The following is a 26,360-nucleotide window of genomic DNA, read 5'->3' as shown; positions in this document are numbered from 1 at the left end:
AATACATCTTTATTGACCCATCTATTATACAGAGACAGACATCGGACGTTGTTCTTTCTGAAGGTTCAGATGAGGCTAGCTACAGTAACATTGTTTTAGCTTTTTGCTTTCAAGTTGACACAAGTTCGACAAGAACTTGTGTCAAAATGTCAAATGTTAGATGAGATAACACTGTAGGATTTTGGTCATTCAATCCCATAGATTGTAATTGAAATGACGCTAAGTTAATACCTTCTTAATCATTAGTGACCATCTCAGCCATCATTGTTGTGGGACTCCTGCACCAGCGCCAGCCGGGAATCTGAGAGATACCTCCATGAATGGCGTTCACCGTCTGGCGACATGCGAACCCTGAGACACATGCTGGGCTGTCACAGCTAGTAGTTTGAAGAGAGGGATGAGGGAGATAGCAATGAATTGTCTTTGCAACAGTCATTCTTACTGCTGGCTGCTGCCGAGGTGCGATTCTATATCTAACAAGGACACAAACTGGGTTAACAATGTCTTTGAATGTAATGAAATAAGGCTTAAAAGCACACCAGACACAATAGGCCTGAGAGGGGAATATTTCAGATAAGAAAATGGGTGTTGACTTCAGCTAAAACACATTTTAGAGAGAGAAAAGTATGTTTATTTATTTAATTTTGTATTTAATTTCACCTTTATTTAACCAGGTAGGCTAGTTGAGAACAAGTTCTCATTTACAACTGTGACCTGGCATAGATAGAGCAAAGCACTGCGACACAAACAACACAGAGTTACACATGGGATAAACAAACATACAGTCAATAACACAATAGAAAAGTCTATATACAGTGTGTGCAAATGTAGTAAGATTAGGGAGGTAAGGCAATAAATAGGCCATAGTGGCGAAATAATTACAATTTAGCAATTAAACACTGGAGCAATAGATGTGCAGATGATGAATGTGCAAGTAGAGAAACTGGGGTGCAAAGGAGCAACAACAAAAAATAGATATAAAGTAAGCAACCTTTTGATCAGACACAATAGGACTGAGATGGGCCAAGATTGGGCATCTGTAGGTGTTGGCATGCATAAGATACAGCAGTTGTGTAAGGATTAGAACAATTGAAATATAATAACGGGTTTTGATTGCAGTCAAATTCCATACAATTTACTTTTTTTAAATAACACACTATTTCTTCCAGAAAACTGTTGAAATGTAAAAATATTTTGGTATCCACATATGTATGTCTTTGGTTTGCAGTTGAACAAAACCAAAAAAATCTGAATAATTTATTAAATCTTAGCTTATTCCACAAAGAAATCCTAAAATGGCCCGGACAATATTATTGGCACCTTTTAGAAGTATTAAAAAATAATTAGATCTCAAGCCGATGCTTCTCCTTTACTTTGGAATTGAACTCACCTGTGGTGAGTTGCAGGTGCCTGCAATATAGAAATCACTCATTCAACCAGTTTGAATAGAGAAAAGGACTCATTCTCCTGTTTTGTGTCGCTGTGTATATTGCAAAGATCATAGAGAAAATAAAGAAAACCAGAGAATTATCCAAGGAGGTCAGAAACAAGATTGTAGCCAAGTATGGACAATCTCAAGGCTACAAGTCCATCTCCATAGTCCTTGATGTTCCTGTTTCCACCGTACGTAATGTTATCAGGACGTTTAAGGCTCAAGTCACTGTAGCCAACCTCCCTGGACGTGGCCACAAGAGAAAACCTGATGGAAGATTGCAACGACGGATTTTTTTCAAATGGTGGAAAAAGCAAGTGCCACACAGATTCAAGCTAACCTTCAGTCACAAGGTACGACAATTTCAACTCGCGCCATCTGTCGCCAACTCAATGAAAGGGAGTTATATGGTAGGAGACCCTGGAGGACCCCACTGCTGAGAGAGACACATAAAGCCCGACTGCAATTTGCCAAAACATACCTGAACAAAATCCTTCTGGAAGAATGTCCTGTGGACAGATGAGACCAAATGATAACTTTTTGGTAAAGCACACCATCACCATCATTTACAGAAAACAAAGTGACGCCTTCAAAGAAAAGAACACCTTCCCTACAGTCAAACGTGGAGGATGTTCAGTGATGTTTTGGGGTTGCTTTCCTGCCTCTGGCACTGGGTGCCTTTAACGTGTGCATGGCATCATGAAATCAGGAGAATACCAAGGCATTTTGGAGCGCAATATCAGATCGAGTGTCAGAACCCTGGATCTCCGTCGAAAGGAAATTGATCTTCCAGCAGTGTAATGACTCCAAACACACTTCAAAAAGCACCCAGATCTAAATCCAATTAAAAACTTATGGAGAGATCTAAAAACAGCAGTTGGGAGAAGGCACCCTTCAAATCTGGGAGAACTGGAGCAATTTGCATAAGAGGAGTGGGCCAAACTGCCAGTACAGAGGTGCAGGAAGCTCATCGATGGCTATAGGAAGTGCTTGATTGCAGTTATTTTGACCATAGGCTGTAGGCTGTTAGGCTGTTATTAAGTCGAGGGTGTCAATAATGTTGTCGATGCCATTTCTTGTTTATTTTCTGATTTAAATTGATATATTAAGTTCTGAATCAAAAACAAAGCCTCTGTAACTTTAACAGTGAAATAAAGAATTGTGGAGAACAAATACTTTGGTAAATTTCAACTTATTTTTCTTTACTAAAAAGTGCAAAGGTGCCAATATTTTTGGCCACGACTGTAAATACATCTTTCGATGAAACACAAAAGGCTTGAAATGGGGTAAGGTTTGGCATGAATGGTGATGGTTGGGAGGTTTCAGAAATAAGATGATTGATTTTGATCTCAGCCAAATTCCACAACATTCATGCCAACTGAAGTTTGCTTTAGGAATAATCTGTTCTGGTGTGATGTAAGCATTCCTTTTGATCTGACACAAGAGGCCTGAGATTGAGGAAGGACTGGCATGATTGGTTGAATGGTTTATTGCTGTACTGTATATGATACGTGTGATAGCTACAGTGCCTTGCGAAAGTATTCGGCCCCCTTGAACTTTGCGACCTTTTGCCACATTTCAGGCTTCAAACATAAAGATATAAAACTGTATTTTTTTGTGAAGAATCAACAACAAGAGGGACACAACCATGAAGTGGAACGACATTTATTGGATATTTCAAACTTTTTTAACAAATCAAAAACTGAAAAATTGGGCGTGCAAAATTATTCAGTCCAGAAGTTCAGTGAGGATCTCTGAATGATCCAATGTTGACCTAAATGACCAATGATGATAAATACAATCCACCTGTGTGTAATCAAGTCTCCGTATAAATGCACCTGCACTGTGATAGTCTCAGAGGTCCGTTAAAAGCGCAGAGAGCATCATGAAGAACAAGGAACACACCAGGCAGGTCCGAGATACTGCTGTGAAGAAGTTTAAAGCCAGATTTGGATACAAAAAGATTTCCCAAGCTTTAAACATCCCAAGGAGCACTGTGCAAGCGATAATATTGAAATGGAAGGAGTATCAGACCACTGCAAATCTACCAAGACCTGGCCGTCCCTCTAAACTTTCAGCTCATACAAGGAGAATACTGATCAGAGATGCAGCCAAGAGGCCCATGATCACTCTGGATGAACTGCAGAGATCTACAGCTGAGGTGGGAGACTCTGTCCATAGGACAACAATCAATCGTATATTGCACAAATCTGGCCTTTATGGAAGAGTGGCAAGAAGAAAGCCATTTCTTAAAGATATCCATAAAAAGTGTTGTCTAAAGTTTGCCACAAGCCACCTGGGAGACACACCAAACATGTGGAAGAAGGTGCTCTGGTCAGATGAAACCAAAATTGAACTTTTTGGCAACAATGCAAAACGTTATGTTTGGCGTAAAAGCAACACAGCTCATCACCCTGACCACACCATCCCCACTGTCAAACATGGTGGTAGCAGCATCATGGTTTTGGGTCTGCTTTTCTTCAGCAGGGACAGGGAAGATGGTTAAAATTGATTGGAAGATGAATGGAGCCAAATACAGGACCATTCTGGAAGAAAACCTGATGGAGTCTGCAAAAGACCTAAGACTGGGACGGAGATTTGTCTTCCAACAAGACAATGATCCAAAACATAAAGCAAAATCTACAATGGAATGGTTCAAAAATAAACATATCCAGGTGTTAGAATGGCCAAGTCAAAGTCCAGACCTGAATCCAATCGAGAATCTGTGGAAAGAAATTAAAACTTCTGTTCACAAATGCTCTCATCCAACCTCACTGAGCTCGAGCTGTGTTGCAAGGGGGAATGGGAAAAAAATTCAGTCTCTCGATGTGCAAAACTGATAGAGACATACCCCAAGTGACTTACAGCTGTAATCGCAGCAAAAGGTGGCCCTACAAAGAATTAACTTAAGGGGGCTGAATAATTTTGCACGCCCAATTTTTCAGTTTTTGATTTGTTCAAAAAGTTTGAAATATCCAATAAATGTCGTTCCACTTCATGATTGTGTCCCACTTGTTGCTGATTCTTCACAAAAAAATACAGTTTTATATCTTTATGTTTGAAGCCTGAAATGTGGCAAAAGTTCGCAGAGTTCAAGGTGTACATAGATGTACATTGATGTGCATTTGATAGCTGTGAGAGGGTTAGATCAGTGTCTTTTTTTATAGAAAACAACACATAGCACCTTTTGGTAACAAAGAACAAACAATGTTTTCATTCCAACTAGAACATTGAGAAATCTAGAAAGTATACATTATGCTTCTCCACCACTTTTCATATAACAATTCTATCAATCAAGAGATTTGTTGGATTGAAAATCTGAATACATTATCTGTGCACATACAATAATATTCAAGATCAGTCTTTCCAGATTTTGTCCTGTGGCAGTATGACTAGTGAATGGGGAACAGTGCTAGTTTGATTGGAGATTATTTCCCCCACAACTGATATATATTTTTTCCATTAGTTGAATGTTGAGTGGTTCTATTTAATTAAACTGTATATTTTCCTAATCAGACAATCACAGGCTTTCTCACTGTGTGTGCCTTCCTATTCTGGACTTTGTATCATCTTTCACATTTCTGCGGCAGCACACAATCAAGAGCGTTTCTGATTTGTTGTGGCTTTTGTTTGTTCGATCTTTTTTTCTCTAATTTTTTACATAACCTTCCTGGCAGGCAGTCCTGAGCTGTTGAGAGAGAGCAAGAGCAAGAGCGAGAGAGAGAGAGAGAGAGAGAGAGAGAGAGAGGACCTGGCCACTTGGGCTGTGTTCTTAAATTATGTTGTCAACACTACAGAATGCCCTTGCACTACTTACTACAGGGGAATTTGGAGTAAGCTAGTGTGTTTTTCGTGTTTTTTACATTAGATAAAAGTAGAGGCTCAAAGCTAGAAATTGGTATATTATAGACTACAGTTAAGGAACAATGGGAAAGAAATTCTGCTTTGAAAATTGATAAACTTGTAACCTCACTTTTGAGAAAATGGATGAATGGCCTGAATGTTTTGGTACACCTACTGGAGAGCTCTTCTTTGTCTACACCCATTCAGCATCGTTCACACCCTCTTAAGCTTTAGCCCCACCCCTCTCTTTAAGGATTCGCATGTGAGGCAGAGGAATTGGGTTGATCCGAGCATTCTGTCCTAACAACAGCAGTCAAGCACCCAAGCTAACTGGCTAACGTTGGCTAGCTTGCCAGCTACTTCCAGACACAAATGAGAGAACAGCTCACTCCAACCATTTCACTCGCCCTAGCAGAGCTGGCTAGGCTGTTTTTATATTATCCAGAGTGACTGCAACTATGCTGCTGGCAACAATTTGATTGCGCTTTTTTGCCAACGTTTACTGACACCGGCCATATTCAACGGGTGTTGAACATTTGTAAATTTGTCAGTTATTCTGTGCTCTGTCACACTCAGATGAAAGTGCTCTGAAATCGGAGCAGATAGCCCTAGCATGTTTACCAGCTACGTCTATCAACAGTTGTCACAGTGACACCATGCACATTCTATTGAAATGGTTACTTGCATAGTGGAGTCTCTAGCTAGCTAGCTAAACAATGAACCATAATCCCAATTTATGACTTATACTTCCCTGCATGAATCTGCAGGTAGCTAACCAACCAGGTTCAATGTTAGCTAGCTAACATTAGGCTATAACTAGCAAAGCAAATGGCTCTGAGATACAAATAATATTACTACACAGATCCTACACGTAACGTTAGCTAGCTAGCTAGCTAACAGTACACTTAAACTTGGAATGAAAATGACTTTCTGACGAAAATAGAAACGTGTAATATCTGAAAATGCAGCTATCTTACGCGTATACATGGATGGATGCTTCTCCTGTTCTGTCATGGATCCCATGGTTGCCCTTACTTTGAAGATGTAATCCGGAGACAGGTGTTTTCTCCATCCCCTTAGCTATCATACTCTAATTCCACTAATTTCACCACTCTGTCCTCCAGAAAGTGGAGAGCAACACTTTTGCAGTTCTACTACATGATATCTTTCAAAAAAAGCTGTGTTAGAAAGGATTATCCACACATACTGAACTGCTCAAATAGACAAAAGCGTGCTACATGGCAGACCAATCAAAACCCATCTCTCGGCATGTCCAGCCCATTCATTATTTCAGCCAATCACAGCTAGCTGGAATGTTGCTGTCTTTTTCTGTGGCTAAACCAACTAGGCTCGTAATTTAACAATTTTATTGATATTTACAGATGGCATACAAGTTTGTTATTAAGACACATGAAACTTCACATGTTCCAGAAGGCATTTCTGCCACAAAAATGCATTTAGATTTTTTTTAAATGTACGTTCAAATGGCTCTCCTTTGAAGTAGTGAGGCACAAGTTTCCTGTAATGAGTCACATAAATAGTTTTCATTCCAAGCAATGGTAATTAAGTATGTTAAAAAGCAGCTTTTCTATGTTGGAATGGTGTGGGTGTACTCCAACAACAGAATGGTGTGGACATATACTGTACCAGTCATAAAAAAATATTTCGCTTATTATCCAGTTCATCCTCCTCTAGACCACACTGATTGGCCAGCTCATCCTCCTCTAGACCACACTGATTGGCCAGCTCATCCTACTCTAGACCACACTGATTAGCCAGCTGATCCTCCTCAGGGAGATGACATCATGTTATTTGAGTAAATAGCAAGCATAAAATGGTCTGTTTGAGATACTAATGAAGTTGAGGTGAAGTTTTTGAAGTGTTTTTTTTCCTCCAATTTATGCTTTGCCCACAAATCGATCAAATGGAATCAAATAAAATGTTATTTGTGTGTTGGGGTGTCAGTTTAAGTATGTGTGAGTGATTGGGAAGAGTCCAATGTGCCAGAGAGTTAGGGTCAATGCAGGTAGTCCATGTAGCCATTGGATTAGCTGTTCAAGGTCCTGTTGGTTCCAGACTTGGTGCGCTGGTACCGCTTGCTGTGCAGTAGCAGAGAGAACACTCTAGGGCTTGAGTAGCTGGAGTCTTTGACAATTTATGGTATAGAGGTCCTGAATGGCAGAGTATACAAGTATAGGATGAGACAACAACTTATTTGGGAATGAGTTAACAGAATATGAACTTTTAAAAGTTACTTTAAGGAACTGTATTGTGGCCTTCCATGGCTTCCTGTCTCACTGAGGTTTAAAAATGAGGTAACACACATGTAAAAACCATTTGTCATCCATCACCATGGGAAAGGCAAAGAACTTAAAAACTAAAAGAGACGAATGGTTGTTGACCTTCATGAATCCAACAATGGGTAAAAAAAGAGCAACAAATAAATATACCACTTACCTCCATTAGGGCAATAATTAAGATGTTTAAAACCACTGGAATAGGATGCCTGTGTATCTTGTCCCGACGCACAGTGAGCAAGATGGTTCAGGAGGCAAGGACCAGAGTTGGAGAATTATAGAATTTGTTTGCATCTTAGGGTCACAATGTCTCCAAATCTACAATTAGATACCACCTCCATGCCAATAGGCTCTTTGGAAGGGTTGCCAGAAGAAAAGGCTTTATTGAGACCAATTAACAAGTGTAAACTCCTGGAGTTAAACAGCATTGGCACTTGGTTTTGAACTGGGTGCTATTTACCAGATGAGTCAAAAATAGAGGCCTTTGGCCATGCAAACCAGTGGAGGGTTCGTGTCGAAAGAAGGATGCATATGCCTAAAATGACCTCAGACCTACTGCAAAATATGGTGGTGTATCTGTGATGTTATGGGGCTATTTTGCTTCCACTGATCCTGGGGCCCTTGTTAAGGTCAACAGCATCATCAACTCTACCAAGTACCAGGACATTTGAGACCAAAACCTGGTTGCCTCTGCCAGGAGGCTGAAACTTAGCTGCGAGTGGATCTTCCAGAAAGACAATGACCCTAAGCACATGTCAGAATCCACAATGAAATAGTTATTTGACCACAACATTTTACAATGGCAGTCTCAGTCTCCGGACTGACCACAAATCAGTGGTTTGAATTGAAGAGGGCAGTCCGTAAGCGCAGACCAAAAGATATCAATGATCTGGAAAGATTATGCATGGAAGAATGGTCTAAGATCCCTTCCAATAGGTTCTCCGATCTCAAAAACATTATATATATCGAAAAAATCTTGGTGCTGTCACCCTAGCAAGGGGAGGGTACGCAATCATTTTGACACCACTTTCTGAGAAAATAAAATATGAATCCTTTTCTGAGCAACTGTATTAGTATAAAACAGTTTTTTGAGCATACAATATAGCTCAGTATTTGTATAATTTATTTTTTACAGTCTTTTATGCTCATATTTATCAAGGGCTCCAATAATGGGGTGAATGTATGTTATATGAATAGATTATCAGTGGTAGTTGTTGTATGTAGCATTTGTTTATATTGCAGGCAGTGGTGGCATTAAGAGAAGTAGTGATCAAGGAGGGTAGTTGTGTTTATAATGGCACCATGTTGCTTTAGCTTTTGCTAGCTTTTCCTTTTCTCTCACAAGCAGGTTACGAAATGATCCAACTAACAGCTAATATCTCAGTTAGAGAATTTGTGATCCAGACTTGGGCTCCAATCCTGGAGGTTCAGACTATAGAGGATTAGCCCTGTGAAACAAAATTCCTGTATTTTGACTCATCTGATGACTCCGGTGACAACATAGGAAGGCATCCTGAATTGGCACTTGAGAACCTTAACAATGAGCCTGAGCAGCTAGCCACGTTTCTCTGCTGATGCTCAATTCAATTCAGCTGAGGGATGGGGGGCCCAGGGCTTTTTCTTGTGTGAGAAATATGCAATTGGAGGATGGAGGCCTCCTGTTTCGGCTTGTAATGTATGATTGTAGGGTTACTGCTACCATAATCTTATCAACCTTCCTGTTCTTGTAACAATGCACCGGACCAGTAGCAGAGACAAGAGCTACATTTGGTTGCATTGTTTAGTGATTTATTGTAACAGGCCACCCTGTCAATACCTCAGTTCTTCAAATTAATAGAATATTGTCACCGATATCGACTTCATGATCCTGGTACAAAGTTCCGGGGGGGTGTACTCGATAATGCTCTATTTTCCCTGCATGGTGTTATTCTATACATGTAAGGTATATTTCAGTGAGTGCTGGAAGTATCGTGTGACCAAAGACACATCATGGAAATCCTACTTTGTAGACCTGCCAGTTATCATGTCATGCTTGTGCTCTTATACAAAAACATATACCTCTCTCAGTGTCTTGTAGTTGTGTCTTATGTTTGAATGCTGTTGCAATCATATTTGAGTCCATTTTTGTTTCTTTGTTTTCACATAAAAAAACACTAAAGGTGCAATTCTATTTCAAATCTCTGAACCTGAAACATGGAATCAGTTTCACACTGTGTTACTATTGTGACTGTGGGTGGGAGACACACGCACGCACGCACACACACATGCACACGGCCACAGCCACTGCCCTCTCCTCCATATTCTCCCCTTGTGACTGTACAGTCCCTTAGATGAGGAAGACCGCACCTTGAATGAGCGCTAGCTGAAACTGGAGATGTACATGTGAAGGGTTGGCTTTCAACATTTCCTTTTTTTCTCTTCTGCTTCTTCTAACCATAGGCAGTCACGGGGCATTAGGATATTAACATACAATGCTGTTGTCTTTATTGTTTTAAGTAAAACTTGTCACTGAAGCCAGGTACTTATAATCACGGAAAGGTGAAGGAGATGAAAGACAGCTTGGTACATGTAGAGCCGGACGACTGTTTTTTTCTCCCTCTATTTCCACACAAAGTTCCTATGTTTTTCTGCTGCGAGAGTTGGGGAACTGTTCTGTGAGCTACCTGCCATCAGAAAATCGAAGGACAATTTGTTTGTAGATATTTTTGGAAATTTATTTTATTTTATTTATCCTGTGGGAAAAGAGAGCAACTTTTATTCCAGGTATCTTTGAAAATTCTTATAATTTCTTTATGTTTGGTACATTTTTCAAATTGCACATTATCATAACTCTTAGTTTAAATATATATTATATTTCAAGCCAGTGATTGGAAAGTAGCGTGAAATGTGCCTTTTGAATGTCTCACCACAGTGATTTTGTATAACTATATTCAATCTGTAGTTAATCAAATAATATTTCAGTGAATGAAACAAGAACATAAATAATTGAGGGATTTCTAAAGTGGCATTGTAATTGGAAAATTACAAAATAATACCACAATTATAGCCAATTCTAACTCTACAACCCTATGTTAGCATGAAAATGATTTTCTTTTTGTCAATAACTGATTGAAGATATGACTCTTCTGTCTTATTTGCTGTGTCTTAATGGGCAAAGAACAAGAAATATGCAATGCGGGGATGATGTTACCCATGGAAATGGACAAGGGGCAGATAGACCTGTCGACCGATGCAAAGAATCTGAATTTAAAGGGTTCAAAATTCCTCCCTTTTAGTGTGAGTGACCGTGAGAGAGAGTCAGAGTGTTATATTTCTGGTTATCTCGGACGTTCAGGGGTATTTTCATGGGGCAGAGGATCTTTCAGCTATTTCTCAGGGGCGCAGGGCAAAGAGGAGGGAGGGGAAGCACAGCCGACACAAAAGGCAACATTATTCCCCGGCGGATCTGCGCTACATCCCGTTATGAATGGAGTATTGAAAAATACAACATTGGGGACTAGATTATTTTTCATCCCTCATAACTGAACCATTTGTCCCAGGGTTTTGAGCGGTTTGTTAGCACGCTGTGCCCAATGGAACAGCCATGGTGCTGGGCTGCTCCGCATTCCTAATTGGACAGCACAATGACCTCTGGTTGCCTCTGCTCTCCACAACCTCCTCCCTCCTGCCTTTCATCTTTCAACTTAATGTCATGGCATTTCATACATGCAATATGGCCAAGTAAATTAAATAACACAGGGTAGAGGCTCCAAATGCATTGGCCAGGTTTAGTGCAGTTGAACAGGGTCAAGGTTAGCGGGTTTGTTAAGCTGTTGATTGGTGCTGAAGGGTGTTAGAGAAGGATACTTGGCCTCGCTGACCTGTCAGTGTATTTACAGTGCATTACAGTATCTGCTATGGTAATATACAGTGTAGCTACACTATACTACAACATATGGGCAGAATTCAACTGAACTGGACACATATCTACAGGAAGATGAGCAGGTGAATTTGGTCTTGCCACCCTCCCCTTCGAGCTGCTGCTTACCCCCCTCTCCTCCTATTCTCCCAGGAGCCGAGAGGCGCCCCTGTGGTGTCATCGGCTGCCTAAGCGTTTCGAGAGTTCCAGTGACAGATTGCAGGAAGCAGCGTTTAGGCCTGACGATCGGGACCACAGACAGCAGAAATGTCTTTTTGTTGGCCCCTGGGCTCGGAATGTCCACTATCTCCAGGGGCCAATATCATATTCTCCTTCTCCCCTCATCATCCGTCCCCAGTCCCCAAACTAACTAGTACACATTCCTCTGTAAGGTCAAAGAGGCTTTTGGTCCAATACAAAGACAAACAACCAACCCAAAAGTCTGATCAGACAGGCAAAACAAGCATTTTCCTCAAAAAAAGAAGTTTGAAAATATTTCACATTTAGATTGCTTACCGCTTTATCAAACAATTATACAAACCAAACTTTTCTTCAGAATTCAGTGGATAAATATGAGCATGAGGATGTGATTTCAGGACAATAGTTATATGCAATTAAAGAGTTTATTACTGGAGTCAGACCTATTTTGAAAAACAAACATCCCTCCAGGCAAGAGCTGTTTGTTGGCAAAATCAAGAGAAATCAAGCAGCAGCAGCAGTTTGCAATGTTTCTTGCTGCTCCCTATGAAACCAGATTCTTTGGTCACGTTTTTTTGTGCTTCCTAGTAGAGCAGGTGGTTCAGGGCAGTGTACTGGAGAAAGAAGCTGTTTATCAGTCTCTTAGTCCCAGCATTGATGCACCCGTACTGTCTACGCCTTCTAGACATACTGTATAACTACTGGCATCCCTTACTTACTGCCCTCTGTAGTACAAAATAGACTAATTTGAAAAGAAAATATAATGTTTGCCACTCTGTTGCGGTAGCGGTGGCAAATGTCCACTCACTGCCACCTGGGTGATGCATGGCACTGGTATCCATTTTGTACCAGCATTCTCACCACAGGTCACAACAGTTTCTCTGTGCCCAGTGTTTTAGCAGCCAGCCAGTGTCCAGTGGGGTGGGGTGGCAGTGTAGTAGGCAGCTAGGCAGCCATTTTGGCCTGGGGAAATGGGCCAGTCGGCTTCATGCTCCAGCAGGTCCTGGGGCACACTGGGAGTTGTTTTAGTGCCAATCAATCTGGAGTGGACACAGAAACACAGCATGGCGTGCCCACTCACACCTCTCCTCTCCATCACTGGAACACACACACACACACACACACACACACACACACACACACACACACACACACACACACACACACACACACACACACACACACACACACACACACACACACACACACACACACACACACACACCGGTTTCAGTTCAGTGCATGGTTTTTGGAAACTATTTATGTTCCAACTTCCAACCAGTAAGCATCACTTGCCTGATGCTATCATCGATACTAACTCCCCACTACTGTATAGTCATTTGGCTGCAGGGGGTTGCACTAGAAACAGCTATCCAATAGTATGTTGGGAATACAATGGTTATTGATTATGAGTAGTAGCAGTAGACTAGTGGTGGGCATTGAGTACCAGTATTAGGGGTCCAGGACTGTTTCAGGAGTGAAGAGAAACAGAAAAAGGCAGGAAGGTAGGTAATGTGTGTGTGAGAGCGACAGAGAGACAGAGACAGAGACGGAGATAGAGAGTCCAGTGCACTGATTGGTTGTGTGTGTAAGTGTGTGTTCCACCAGGCACCCAGACTGATTGGAGCGTCAGTCAGACAGCGAGCCATGCGAGGGCAGCGCGTAGCAGATTGTGTGCGTAGACCATGTGGAGGCTGGACAGTGGTTGTCTGGCTGCTGTTGTCCCTGCTAGGTTCCCTACTACTGGTGGGCATCAGTGGGATTCTGCAGATCGGTGAGTGTACGTGTGCGTGCTATTTCACCACTGCTCATTTTGAATTGGGAGACTATCGTTTTTAAACCCCATAGTTGTCTGGGCTGTGTGTGTGGAGGGGGTTGGGGGGTGAGGGTGGAAAGGGTGGTTGGGGGGGGAGGGCTTTGGGGGTGGGTGAATTAACCAACATTACACCAGCTCAAGGAATGCTCCCTCCTTGCAGATAAATTGGTGGGTGAAATTAGTGTTGATATGTACTGCAAAGAGACAGATCTGTCATGATTTTCCTAGTCATGAGCTGAATGAGTCAAGACATTTACATGTGTATGTAACCTTTACAGAGCTAGAGAACCTGGTGTACCTGGGTGTACTTGGGACAGAGGAAAAAGTCCCCGTAGGACTGCCTGCCTCTCGTAGCTGTTACCCAGTTAGGCTTTGAAGTACAAACATTCTGCTAGTTGTTCGGAACAGGGATACGGTTTGGGAGTGACTGAGTAGTTATTGATTATACTACTTTGGACTTTATGGATCGAACGGACCCCTTGCTAAAAATAGAACATTACAAACTTCAAATATGCATTGGATTGCTGTGGTATCTAAGACATCTCTTTGTGCCCTGACATACTGCTCTTTATTTTCTGATTTCAAAAGATATGACCAAAATCAGCAGACGAGCCATATCCAGTGAGTATATTTCCAAGTCAATCTCTTCTCGTTTTACTGACCCATCTTTTCTGAAATGCACATAACGTTACTGTTTCCACCCCAGATTTCAGTCTTACGTCACTTATGAATACATATGACAAAAACAAAGAAACATCATATTCTAATACCAGGACGCTTTCAATAACTAACCCACATAGCGAACATAACATAACTGTTAACGTGTTTAGGGCCTTTAGTTTCAATGAGCCAGGTAGTCTTCAATGGGTGAATTTACCTATTTTTGGCATAATGTTTAGAAAGGGTCCTCTATTCTCTTTGTGAGGCAGGTAACCAGAAACCACAGTTTCAGTGGCTTTATACTTCCTCTATAAGACACAGTTGATGTCCTCAAACTTCATGGTCCCAGACATACAGCCCAACAAGTCCCAGTAAAGGAACCTGAGGAATAACACACAGTATTTCTAGATTTCTCACAGTCATACCAATATAGCCAAGTGAATGAGGCTTAGATGTTTGTCAACACAGTACTAAACACAGCCCAACCCTATAGAATCTGTGTGGTTGCTAAATGATGGGAGAAGAGGTGTTCAATCATTATATCTGTATTGACTTATATCAGATGTTTGGTTAATGTGTAGTCAAAGACATATAGTGCATTTAGAAAGTATTTAGACCCCTTGACTTTTTCCAGGTTTTGTTACATTATAGCCTTATTCTATAATGGATAAAATGTATGTTTTTCCTCATCTATCTACACACAATAACCCATATTGACAAAGCGAGAAGAAAAAAAGGTTTATAGAGATTTTAGCAAATGTTTAAAAAATAAAACACAGAAATACCTTATTTAAATAAGTATTCGGAACCTTTGCTATGAGACTCGAAGTGTAGCTCAGGTGCATCCTGTTTCCATTGATCATCCTTGAGATGTTTCTACAACTTGATTGGAGTCCACCTGTGATAAATTCAACTGATTGGACAGGATTTGGAAAGGCACACATATATAATGTCCCACAGTTGACTGTGCATGTCAGAGAAAAAACCAAGACATGAGGTTGAAGGAATTGTCCGTAGAGCTCAGAGACAGGATTGTGTTGAGGGACAGATCTGGGGGAAGGGTACCAAATAATTTGGTAGCATTGAAGGTCATCAAGAACACAGTGGCCTCCATCATTCTTAAATTAAAGAAGTTGAGCAATCAGGGGAGAAGGGCCTTGGTCAGGGTGGTGACCAAGAACCCGATCGTCACTCTGACAGAGCTCTAGAGTTCCTCTGTGGAGATGGGAGAACCTTCCAGAAGGACAACCATCTCTGCAGCACTCCAACAATCAGGCCTTTATGGTAGAGTGGCCAGAAGGAAGCCACTCCCCTGTAAAAGGCACATGACACCTGCTTGGAGTTTGACAAAAGACACCTAAAGGAATATGACCATGAGAAACATGATTCTCTGGAATGAAACCAAGTGAAACCAAGATTTAACTCTTTGGCCTGAATGTCAAGCATCACATCTGGAGGAAACATCCCAACCCCACCATGGTGACACATGATGGTGGCAGCCTCATGCTGTGGAGATGTTTTTCAGCGGCAGGGAATGGGAGACTAGTCAGGATCGAGGGAAAGATGAACAGAGGAAAGTACAGAGAGATCCTCAATGAAAACTTGCTCCAGAGCACTCAGGACCTCAGACTGGGGCGAAGGTTCACCTTCCAAAAGGACAACGACCCTAAGCACACAGCCAAGATAGGAGTGGTTTCGGGACAAGTTTTGAATGTCCCTGAGTGTCCCAGCCAGAGTCCAGACCTGAACCCGATCGAACATTTCTGGAGAGACATGAAAATAGCTGTGCAGAGATGCTCCCCATCCAACCTGACAGAGCTTGAGAGGATCTGCAGAGAAGAATGAGAGAAACTCCCCAAATATAGGTGTGCCAAGCTTCTAGCGTCAAACCCAAGAAGACTTGAGGCTGACTGGAGTGCCCAGTTCCACATCCAACTGTACAGTGATTGTAACAAAATAAAGCCTTATTAAAAATAGAAGAGACAGTGGGTATTATTTTGGTAACTTTTATGTTTCCATTCTCAAAACGAAAACCCCCAAAGTTCACAAATTGGAACGTGTCAACCTTCAATACATATTTCTATATTAGACTTCTTAGCTGGTTTAGCTACATGGTTTAAATAGGCTTCCTGCTGCGTTTTCAAGCTGCGTCTCGAATTACAGGAAAATAGATATAGTAGATACAGAATACAGTAACTATGAAGGGCCAAGAACCTCCTTTCAACAAATCATTTGACCAAAGTCTCTCCTTCTTTCTCTCTCTCCTTCCTCCCTCTTTTCCAGCCAATAGCACGACGACGATGACTGCCATGAAGACAACGCATTCTCAAGGTTGGCAATGCGCTGATGGGCTCCCGCCAACTCTCACCACATCCACCACACCTTCTGTCTGTCTGAAGTACCCATGTTCAACAAATACTAGTCCACATCCAACTCATGAATAAAAGACTATCAAACTTAACTTGTGAAGCGAAAGAGAAGGAAGGAGGGAGGGAAAAGGAAGGAAAAGGAGAGAGCGAGAGATAGATCAGTGCCCCAGGGACACTACAACAAGGTCACTTCCCTTTGCTCTCAATTTACCTAATCCCCCGGAATGACTTATTCTGCTACAGTGTGTGCTTCATCTCCCTCTCTCTCTCTCTGTCTCTGTCTCTGTCTCTGTCTCTCTCTCCCTCTCTGTCTCTGTCTTTGTCTCTGTCTCTGTCTCTCTCTCCCTCTCTCTCTCTCTCTCTCTCTCTCTCTCTCTCTCTCACTCTCTCTCTCTCTCTCTCTCTCTCTCTCTCTCTCTCTCACCATCTCCTTCGATCCCTCACTCTATCTCTCTCTCTCCATCTCTCCCTCTCTCTCTCGTGGCTTGTTTAGTCTTATTTTGTTCCTTAAATTGGAAGGTGGAAGGGATTACACAAGCTATTCTAAACGGATTCTTGTCACTATTAACTATCATTATATGATAGTGATATTTCCAGACAGTAACACACAGTATACTGTCCCACAGACAGTAGGCTTTTTATGTGCTTGCACAGACTTTTGTTCTATGTTGTGTGGCACATGTAGAATACAAAAAGAGTGGCTAGCATGTAGTCAAAGTGAGTAAAAGGACAAGGTTTGAATGAACTTAAATGAGATCTAGAAACCAGCCTCCTGACAGGATAATATGACAACATCACACACTTACAGTAACATTCATGACATCAGCATCGGAGTGGGAGAGAGCAGGGAGGTCAGCTGTCCTGATTGCTGATTCCTCAGTGAATCCTCTGACCATGTTGTATTTTGCTCTCCCCCTCTTTAGTGCGTCTGGTAATATTATTTTGTATCTCGCTGCCCGTGTATCTTTGGATCTCTCTTCCCTCTCTTCTCCAGTGCGTCTGGTGAACGGGCGTAACAGGTGTGAGGGGCGTGTGGAGGTTTGGCACAACGGGACATGGGGTACAGTGTGTGATGACGACTGGGACATGGTAGATGCCAACGTGGTGTGTCGGCAGTTGGACTGTGGTCTGGCCATGGCGGTGGGCAGCATCTCAGAGTATGGCCAGGGCTCAGGGCCCGTCCTGCTGGACAATGTAGACTGCAAAGGAGGGGAGACAGACCTGGGACAGTGTGGAAGTCTGGGCTGGGGCATCCACAACTGTTACCACTATGAGGACGTGTCTGTCACATGCAAAGGTAGGGCCCATAGAGATATATATAAAAATCTAGTCTATAACTGTTCTAATTCCTTTTCTATAGGTGGGGTCTTTACAATTCATAAGGATCTCTAAGATCTCTAAGAGGGACATATCCCTGGTGACTGATACAATAATCTATTTTCACTAATAACAACATAATTTTTCACTCCTTTTTTTCCCTCATCTCTCCTCAGATACATCAGTGCTGGAGTCACGGGGCATGGGCGAGCCCACCACTCCCTCTAGGAGAAACTCAGGGTTAAGTAAGTGATCATTTAATTTATTTCTCTCTAATTTCAGTCCAACACACACACAAAATAAGTAAACAAAATTGATTCAAGAAGGGTTTATTTTATTCACTTAATAGGTTTAATGAAGGGCCAATCTGCAGTTGCTACATCCATTTTTAAATCAACGATATGTACTTAATTCTTGAAGAATATAACTTCAAAATGGAAACAAACACCGTATAGGCTCAAAACATGTTCAAAGGTCCAATGCAGCTGTTTTTATCTCAATTTCAAATAATTTCTGGGTCACATTTAAGTACCTTACTCTTAATGTTTTCAATTAAAATGGTAAAAAAATATATAAAAAATTAGCTTCTTAGCAAAGAGCAATTTCTCAATCAAGAATTTAGCTAGGACTGTCTGAGAGTCGTCTGAGCGGGGAGGGTAAAACTGAAAACTAGCTGTTATTGGCACAGAGGTTTGAAACTCTATTTGTCTTTCTCGTTGGTCTATTAACTAATTTACCGCCTGGTGATGTTACCAGTCAGGCCAAAACTCCATCGCAGCAAAACAGGCGTGAAATTTCAGGCAGTCTTTTCAAACAGCGCTTGCGTATGAAGGGCATTATCATCATTTTCACAATTTCAGTGTTATTCCAACCTCGTAGTGTTTAAATATATAAAACATAGGAAAATCCTGTTTTTGCCTGCACAGGGCCTTAAAACTATAATTTTGCTATCTATGGATTTGAGAGTGGTTATACTCCTCCAGCCCTATCCCTTAGCCTTTTACCAAAACAGTGGCAGGGAGGACACTTTAGTATTGTTTCAACTTTTCAATTTTCGTGATGTTGTCAGCCAACCCGTCTACAAACACTGTCACAGAGGGACAGAAAATGAACTGAAAAAGAATGAACACATGCTCAACACAGAGTGTTTATTCAATGTGTTGTATAAAGACAACATTGCACACAAGATCTCAATAAATCTAGCCTGGAATCCAAGCTAAATAGTGAAACAGAGAGATATTCAGTTTGAAGGATCTTATGCCATTGTGTACTGTATGTCAGAATGAAGCCAGGCTTAGACTGAGAAGATGTATGGAATGGTGATGAATCCCTCCCCTCCCCTATATTTTAGGAGATGGTACAATCCGGTTAGTTGGTGGAGTGGACTACTGCCAGGGACGGGTGGAGGTCTACTACCGTGGCAGCTGGGGGACGGTGTGTGATGATGACTGGGGTATGAGAGACGCAGGGGTGGTGTGCCAGCAGATATACTGTGGCCATGCCGTTTCCTCCACCACCAACGCCTATTTTGGCTACGGGACAGGCCTGATTCTACTGGACAACGTCAACTGTAATGGCTACGAGAACCAGCTGAGTAAGTGCTACAGCCTGGGCTGGGGGATACACAACTGTGGACATCATGAGGACGCTGGGGTTATCTGTTCAGGTGAGAAGCTTTTTCTTATTCTCTCTGTCTCTTTTTCTCTCGCTCTCTCTTTCTTAAATTCATGTTGCTAATTGCTTTAACACTATTTTTAATATCTGCTATTCATGTCTGTTTTATCTGTGCAGGCTCAGGATCCACTACCGTTCCTCCTATGAACACTGAAACCATGGGCATGGGAAGGGGATTCTTTCAGACTGCCAGCACTGCAGGTAATTGTTGAAGTCATTTCCATTTTCACGTACTGCAGTACTACAATAGCAATAACAGCTGCAGTGTAGGCCCTCATCAGACCCATATCATCAGGCCACACTGCTGCACCTCTATCCTATGAGCAACAGACGGTGCTGTTTCCCCTATAGGTTTCTCTGTCTAAAATCTGTGACTCAGCAGCGCCACTCAATCAATGGTGGTAGTGGAGCAAGTAAATCATGTCACCCCACCCACTCTCCTCCCAGTCTCTCATCTCAGTTGATGGAAAACCCTCTGCTGTGTACTGTAGGCATCAGCTTGCATATGTGTAAACTGACTCTGATTCTGATTCTAATGCAGTTCTCCTATTATTCTAGTAACCGACCAAACAGAATTAGTCACCGAAGCAACTACGGCTGTGACAACGGTTGCTATGACAACAAGAGGTAATGATGTTGCACCCCCATGTGATAATTATAAACTCCCGCTAATGCACTCTAAACTCATATATCAGTTATTATAATATTGGCTGATTATTCACAAATATTAAATTGTGCAACAGGGAGGCACAGTGCCACATTTTCGATGAACCTCTCCATGAAGAATGTTCTCCTCATCTCCTCATACCCCTTTGTCTCTCCTTCTCCTCCTCCAGAGCGGCCCACCATCCGCGTGGTGAATGGTAACAGCAGCTGCCAGGGCCGTGTGGAGGTGTTCCACAACAACCAGTGGGGCACGGTGTGTGACGATGACTGGGATCTGCCCAATGCCCAAGTGGTGTGTAGGCATCTGGGCTGTGGCCCTGCCATCTCTGCCAAGGTCCTGGCCTACTTCGGCTACGGCTCTGGCCCCATCCTACTGGACAATGTGGACTGTAGGGGCAGTGAAGGGGAGCTGTCGGCTTGTTTCCACCTGGGCTGGGGACAGCACAACTGTGGACATCATGAAGATGCTGGAGTCATCTGTACACGTAAGACCGACTGGAACTGTGGCAATATAACTGTTGCCCGATGCGAATCAGAAATGTATATGTTGATCTGCTGCAGGCAGTACTGCTGCAGTGGTGACTTGTTAAGACTGAGACAGCTAGGCACATAGTCATGTAAATACACACACACACAAATACACACACGCACTCACACACACGCACTCAAATGAACACACACAAAACTCCTCTGTAGCTTTCGCTCACAGTTACTCACACAGTCACCCCATAAACGCCATCCCCACAGTCATCCATCTCTCCTCTTCCCTGCTGAGCTGGTGCATTTAACTGTGTGAGTGTTGGTCTCTGAGGAGCAAGCGCCCGCCCAGATGGTCCAAAGGGCACCAAATCAAATCAAATGTATTGATCACACACATATTTAGCAGATGTTATTGCGGGTGAGGCGAAATGCTCACGTTCCTAGCTCCAACAGTGCAGTAATATCTAACAATTCACAACAATACACACATCTAAAAGTAAAAGAATGGAATTAAGAAATATGTAAATATTAGGACGAGCAACGTCGGAGTGGCATTGGCTAAATACAGTAAAATAGAAAACAGTATATACATATGAGATGAGTAAAGCAGTATGTAAACATAATTAAAGTGACTAGTATTCCATTATTAAAGTGGCCAGTGATTGCATGTCTATGTATACTGTATAGGGCAGCAGCCTCTAACGTGCAGGGTTGAGTAGCTGGGTGGCATGAAATATAGAGTGGAGAAGTCAGGGGTCATTAGCTTCACTGGCAGCCTGCAGGCTAAACCTCCATTCTTTAAGGACAAATAAGACAAACAGTAGAGAAAGAAAGAATGAAAGAGACAAAGACTTCATTCCTGTTACTCAGGTCTACATCAAATCATGGTTAGTAGAGCAGACTAGGTGAACAAGTGAACCTTTGATTTCTGAGTGAGATGATAAGGGAATCACTAAGTTCACTTCTGGAGCAGTATTCTTCTGATATATCTGATTAACTGATCACTTGATTAACTTATTACAATGTTTTGAGTGCTCCAGACTGTTCTGATAGGATTGTATCAACAGTTGTTCTCAAGTAGATGACCACTCCCTTGGGAAACATACACAGCAGATTAAAGTCTCATACTGTCTTCCCCTCCTTCTCCTTCTCCAGCCTTTCAGCTTCTGGGACCTGGAAATGACAGAGGGATGACAGAGGGAACGCCCACCACTAGACCACCAAGTGAAGGTGAGTCTTGTACCTGTTGAGGTTTAGCTACATGTTCTGGGTTTCACGGTATCCAAAGATCAACACACCTTCCCAGCATCACTTGTCAGAGGCAGTCTTATGTAATGCATCATACTTCAATCATGTCTTAGGATCAGGTATGTGATATGTGTCTCCAGTGTTTAATGTTTATTTGCTCCAGTATATGTGACTGTTTCTACCCTGTCTCTCCCTCTAGGCCTGGCGAGGTTGGTGGGCGGGCAGCACCGCTGCGAGGGCCGGGTGGAGATGTTCTCAGGGGCGGAATGGGGTACGGTGTGCGACGATGCCTGGGACATGCCTGATGCCCAGGTGGTGTGTCGCCAGCTGGGCTGTGGGGAGGCTGCTACGGCCCGTGTGGAGGCCTTCTTTGGGCCCGGCAGCGGCACCATCCTCCTGGACAATCTGAAATGCAGCGGCTCTGAGGCCTCGCTCCAGCAGTGCTCCCACATATCCTGGGAAGTGCACAACTGTGACCACTCTGAAGACGCCGGCGTCACCTGCTCACTGTCGTGATTCCAGCAGTGATTCGCCGCCATGGAGCCGCCAAACTCCTCTCAACTCCACTGCCAACTAATAGGACGGGCGCCATGGGTAGCACAACCCGGGACTTGTAAACATTATGTAAATAACAGCTCATCCCAATGCCAAACATAAGGAAGACTACAACAACAACAAACAAACAAGCAAAGAAACTAACATATGATGATATATGATTAAATATTATAATAATCTATTCCTATTAAGCACTTTATAAATATATATAAATATATATGATATAAAATACGCTGTACACATTTTTTTATATTTGATAAACAGTGGAAACCAACGTTTTAAACCGACTCTCTGTCTCTCTGGCTCTTTTCTTTTTTTGTTGTCAAGATACTAAAATAGAAGTCCTCTCACTAACCCTCTTCTTACAGCCATAGTGTACTGTACCAGGGCATGGTGCTCAACAACAACAACAACAACAGCAGCAATCCAGGCCCACAATACCAAAGCCAAACTTGTAGAAATAGACTCTATAGAGACTATAGACTATCTATAGAAAAGTCTATGTATTTCTATGGCCAAATCTATTTGTTTGAAAATAGGCAGAAAGATGGACAGGTCATGTACATGACACTTGGCACATGCTTCCTAATTTGATAAGCTTTTTAATGTATTATTCCTGAGCAGAGGTGGATGTATATCTGAAATCTGATCATGATGACTTCCAAAGCCCCAGTATGTTGGTTATTTTGCTGAAATATCTGTTATATTTGACACCTTTATTGTGTAAATAATCACCCTAGCTAGCTTGTGTTCTATTTTTTCCTCTCTTATGAAACTCTCTTATGACCCATTATTTTCTGTCTGACTTGTGTATTTTGATGTCTGGTTTTGGAAAAGGCTAGCTTGTCTTCACTGTCTCTGTCTCTGTCTCTGTCTCTGTCTCTGTCTCTGTCTCTGTCTCTGTCTCTGTCTCTGTGTCTCTGTCTCTGTCTCTCTCTCTCTGTCAGACAGTGCTATTTCAGGTGGAGTATGGCATATGATCTAAGCCTTAGCTACATCCTTAATTATCTGCTCGTGCCTCTTCATTCGTATTTTGTATCAGACATTTCGCACTACAAGGTGTACATTTCAGTGTGTAAGGATGTGTATCTGTATCTGTGAGTTAATATTTGTTTGTCTGGCAGGTGAGTCAGATCTACTGTACTGTTTGTGAATGTGTTCGTACAGTATATACAGTCAGTGACATGTACACTGATTGTGGAATTATTACAATATGGCAGTAGTCAGATTGCTCAAATCTGTCACTGCAATGATTAAATCTGAATCTGAAAAAGTCAAAATGGGGAATGAATGATTGGGAAATGTTACTTTAATAACACCATAAATGGGGTTGAGAGGGAGGGCACAAGAATAGGTTAGCCTTCATCAGAAACGATAGTTAGTTCTTGCCATGAGTGGCACAACGATTCTCAGGTTTAACGAAATGCCTCAACTATATGGGGTCAGGAAATTATTCTGAATGAATTGAGGTGTTAGACTCACCAAGTTATTACAGAGTCTGTATGGCATGGTGCAAAATTGGTGCAAAATGTTATGTACAGTCGCTAGTGAAAGTCTACATACCCCTTGTACAGTCTTCCCATTTGCTGCCTTCATTGGATTTTTTCCTTGACAATCTACTTCACATTTTCAAAGTTAAAGAAAAAATACAGAACATTTTCAAAATTAGTTTTTTAAAGATTAAACGAGGTTGTCTTAATTACATACAGTATGTATACACACCCCAGAGTTAAGACTTGGTGGAACCACCTTTAGCAACCATTACAGCTGTGAACAATTTTGGATAAGATTCTACCAACTTTGCAAAACTCTTAGGGCAACATTAACCCATTGAAAAAGTAAAAATTGCTTAAGCTCAGTAAATTTGCTTTGGAGTTGTTGATGGACAGCTACAGTAATAGTCAAACCTTGTCTCTGAATTTAAAGCACATTTAAGTCAGGACTGAGGCTGGACCACTCAGGAACACTCAACACCTGTGAGAAAGCCATTCTGGTTTGCCTTTGACTTTAAACATTCCAGGGTTAGGAATTCAGAAGACTGAGACAGGTTTTCCTCCAACTTTTTACCTGGGCTTTGCTCCTTTCAGATTTCACATTTTGTTTGATCCTAACAAACTCCTCAGTCCCTGCCAGTGACTAGCATACCCATAACATGATGCTGCCACCACATTACTTGAAAATACAGAGGGGTTCATTCTGTGTTGTGTTCTATTGGATTTGACCCAAGCATGTCGTTTTTATTTACTGGTAGGCAAAAAAGTTCATTTCTTTACCATGTTGAGTGTTCCTGAATGGTCCAGTGTCAGTACTGCTTGAAAATTAGAGACAAGGTTAGAATATTGCTGTCCATCAATGACTCAAAACCAAATTTACTGAGCTTGAACGATTTTGACAAAAAACAATGGATATTGTCAGACCCCTTGAACTTTTCCACATTTTGTTACGTTACAGCCTTATTCTAAAATGGATTTCAAAAAAATATAATCCTCAGCAATCTACACACCCCATAAGCGAAAACAGTTTTTTGAAATCTTAGCAAATGTATTAAATAACTAAGACAGAAAACCTTATTTACGTAAGTATATAGACCCTTTGCTATGAGACTCTATAGACAGGCACAGATCTGTATATATAAGGTCTCACAGTTGACAGTGCGTGTCAGAGAAAAAACCAAGACATGAGGTCAAAGGAATAGTCCGTAGAGTTCCGAGACTGGATAGTGTAGAGCCACAGATCTGGGGAAGGGTACCAAAACATTTCTGCAGCGTTGAATGTCCCCAAAGAACACAGTGGCCTCCATCATTCTTAAATGTAAGAAGTTTGGAACCACCAAGACTCTTCCTAGAGCTGGCCAACCGGCCAAACTGAGCAATTGAGGGACAAGGGCCTTGGTCAAGGAGGTAACCAAGAACATGATGGTCACTCTGACAGGGCTCTAGAGTTCCTCTGTGGAGATGGGAGAAACTTCCAGAAGGACAACCATCTCTGCAGCACTCCACCAAACAGGCCTTTATGGTCGATTGGCCAATCCTCAGAAAAAGGCACATGACAGCCCACTTGGAGTTTGCCAAAAGACACCTTAAAACTCCCAGACCATGAAAAACATTATGAAAAACCAAGATCGAACTCTTTGGTCTGAATGCCAAGTGTCACATCTGGATGAATGGGGTAAAGTACAGAGAGATCCTTGATGAAAACTTTCTCCAGAGTATTCAGGACCTCAGACTGGGGCGAAGGTTCACTTTCCAACAGGATAACGACCATAAACACACAGACAAAACAACGTAGGAGTGGCTTCGGGAAAAGTCTCCGAATATCCTTGAGTGACCCAGCAAGAGCCCGGACTTGAACCTGATCAAACTTCTCTGGAGAGACCTGAAAATTGCTGTGCAGCAACACTCCCCATCTAACCTGACAGAGAGGACCTGCAGAGAAGAATGGGAGAAACTCCCCAAATACGGGTGTGCCAAGAAGATTTGATGCTGTAATCGCTGCCGAAGCTGCTCCAACAAAGTACTGAATAAAGGGTCTGCAAACTTTATTGACGTTTTTTATTTGTAATAAATTAGCAAAAAATTCTAAAAACGTGTTTTTTCTTCGTCATTATGGGGTATTGTGTTTAGATTGATGATAAAAAAAAACATTTAGTCAATTTTAGAATAAGGCTATAATTTAACAAAATGTGGAAAAAGTCAAGGGGTCGGAACACTTTCCGAAGGCACTGTATGTTGCCGAAGAGTTGAAGACATACGCATATTTTTTTTGTATTTTTATTTTTATACAGATTTATTTTTAAACCAGTTTCATTCATTTTGGAAACGTGGAGTTGGTTGTGTACATAGGTAGAAAAAAAATCTAATTTAATACATTTTTTTATTCAATTTTAAGACAGCAAATTGTGAAGACT

At 41.9% G+C, this 26,360-nt stretch overlaps 1 protein-coding gene across 1 annotated transcript; it reads left to right on the top strand.

Annotated features, from left to right (window-relative positions):
* The first annotated feature begins 13,277 nt into the window (after positions 1-13,277).
* On the top strand, positions 13,278-23,707 carry LOC135547989 (scavenger receptor cysteine-rich domain-containing group B protein). The gene is made up of 11 exons (XM_064977188.1): positions 13,278-13,442; positions 14,073-14,105; positions 16,428-16,475; positions 17,508-17,810; positions 18,007-18,075; positions 19,182-19,496; positions 19,622-19,705; positions 20,063-20,131; positions 20,341-20,655; positions 21,806-21,880; positions 22,098-23,707. The coding sequence occupies exons 1-11, from the start codon at positions 13,316-13,318 to the stop codon at positions 22,412-22,414; spliced, it is 1,755 nt and encodes a 584-aa protein (XP_064833260.1). The 5' UTR covers positions 13,278-13,315; the 3' UTR covers positions 22,415-23,707.
* Positions 23,708-26,360: the final 2,653 nt, after the last annotated feature.

The sequence above is a fragment of the Oncorhynchus masou genome, chromosome 11 (genome assembly GCF_036934945.1).
Source record: "Oncorhynchus masou masou isolate Uvic2021 chromosome 11, UVic_Omas_1.1, whole genome shotgun sequence".
NCBI lineage: Eukaryota > Metazoa > Chordata > Actinopteri > Salmoniformes > Salmonidae > Oncorhynchus > Oncorhynchus masou.
This window is presented reverse-complemented; position numbering and strand designations above follow the sequence as displayed.

Coding starts and splice junctions, on each gene's coding strand:
- LOC135547989 (XM_064977188.1), top strand. CDS start 13,316: ATGCGAGGGCAGCGCGTAGCAGATTGTGTGCGTAGACCATGTGGAGGC. Junction 18,076..19,181: donor TAGGAGAAACTCAGGGTTAA/GTAAGTGATCAT, acceptor CCTATATTTTAG/GAGATGGTACAATCCGGTTA. Junction 20,132..20,340: donor GGTTGCTATGACAACAAGAG/GTAATGATGTTG, acceptor CTCCTCCTCCAG/AGCGGCCCACCATCCGCGTG.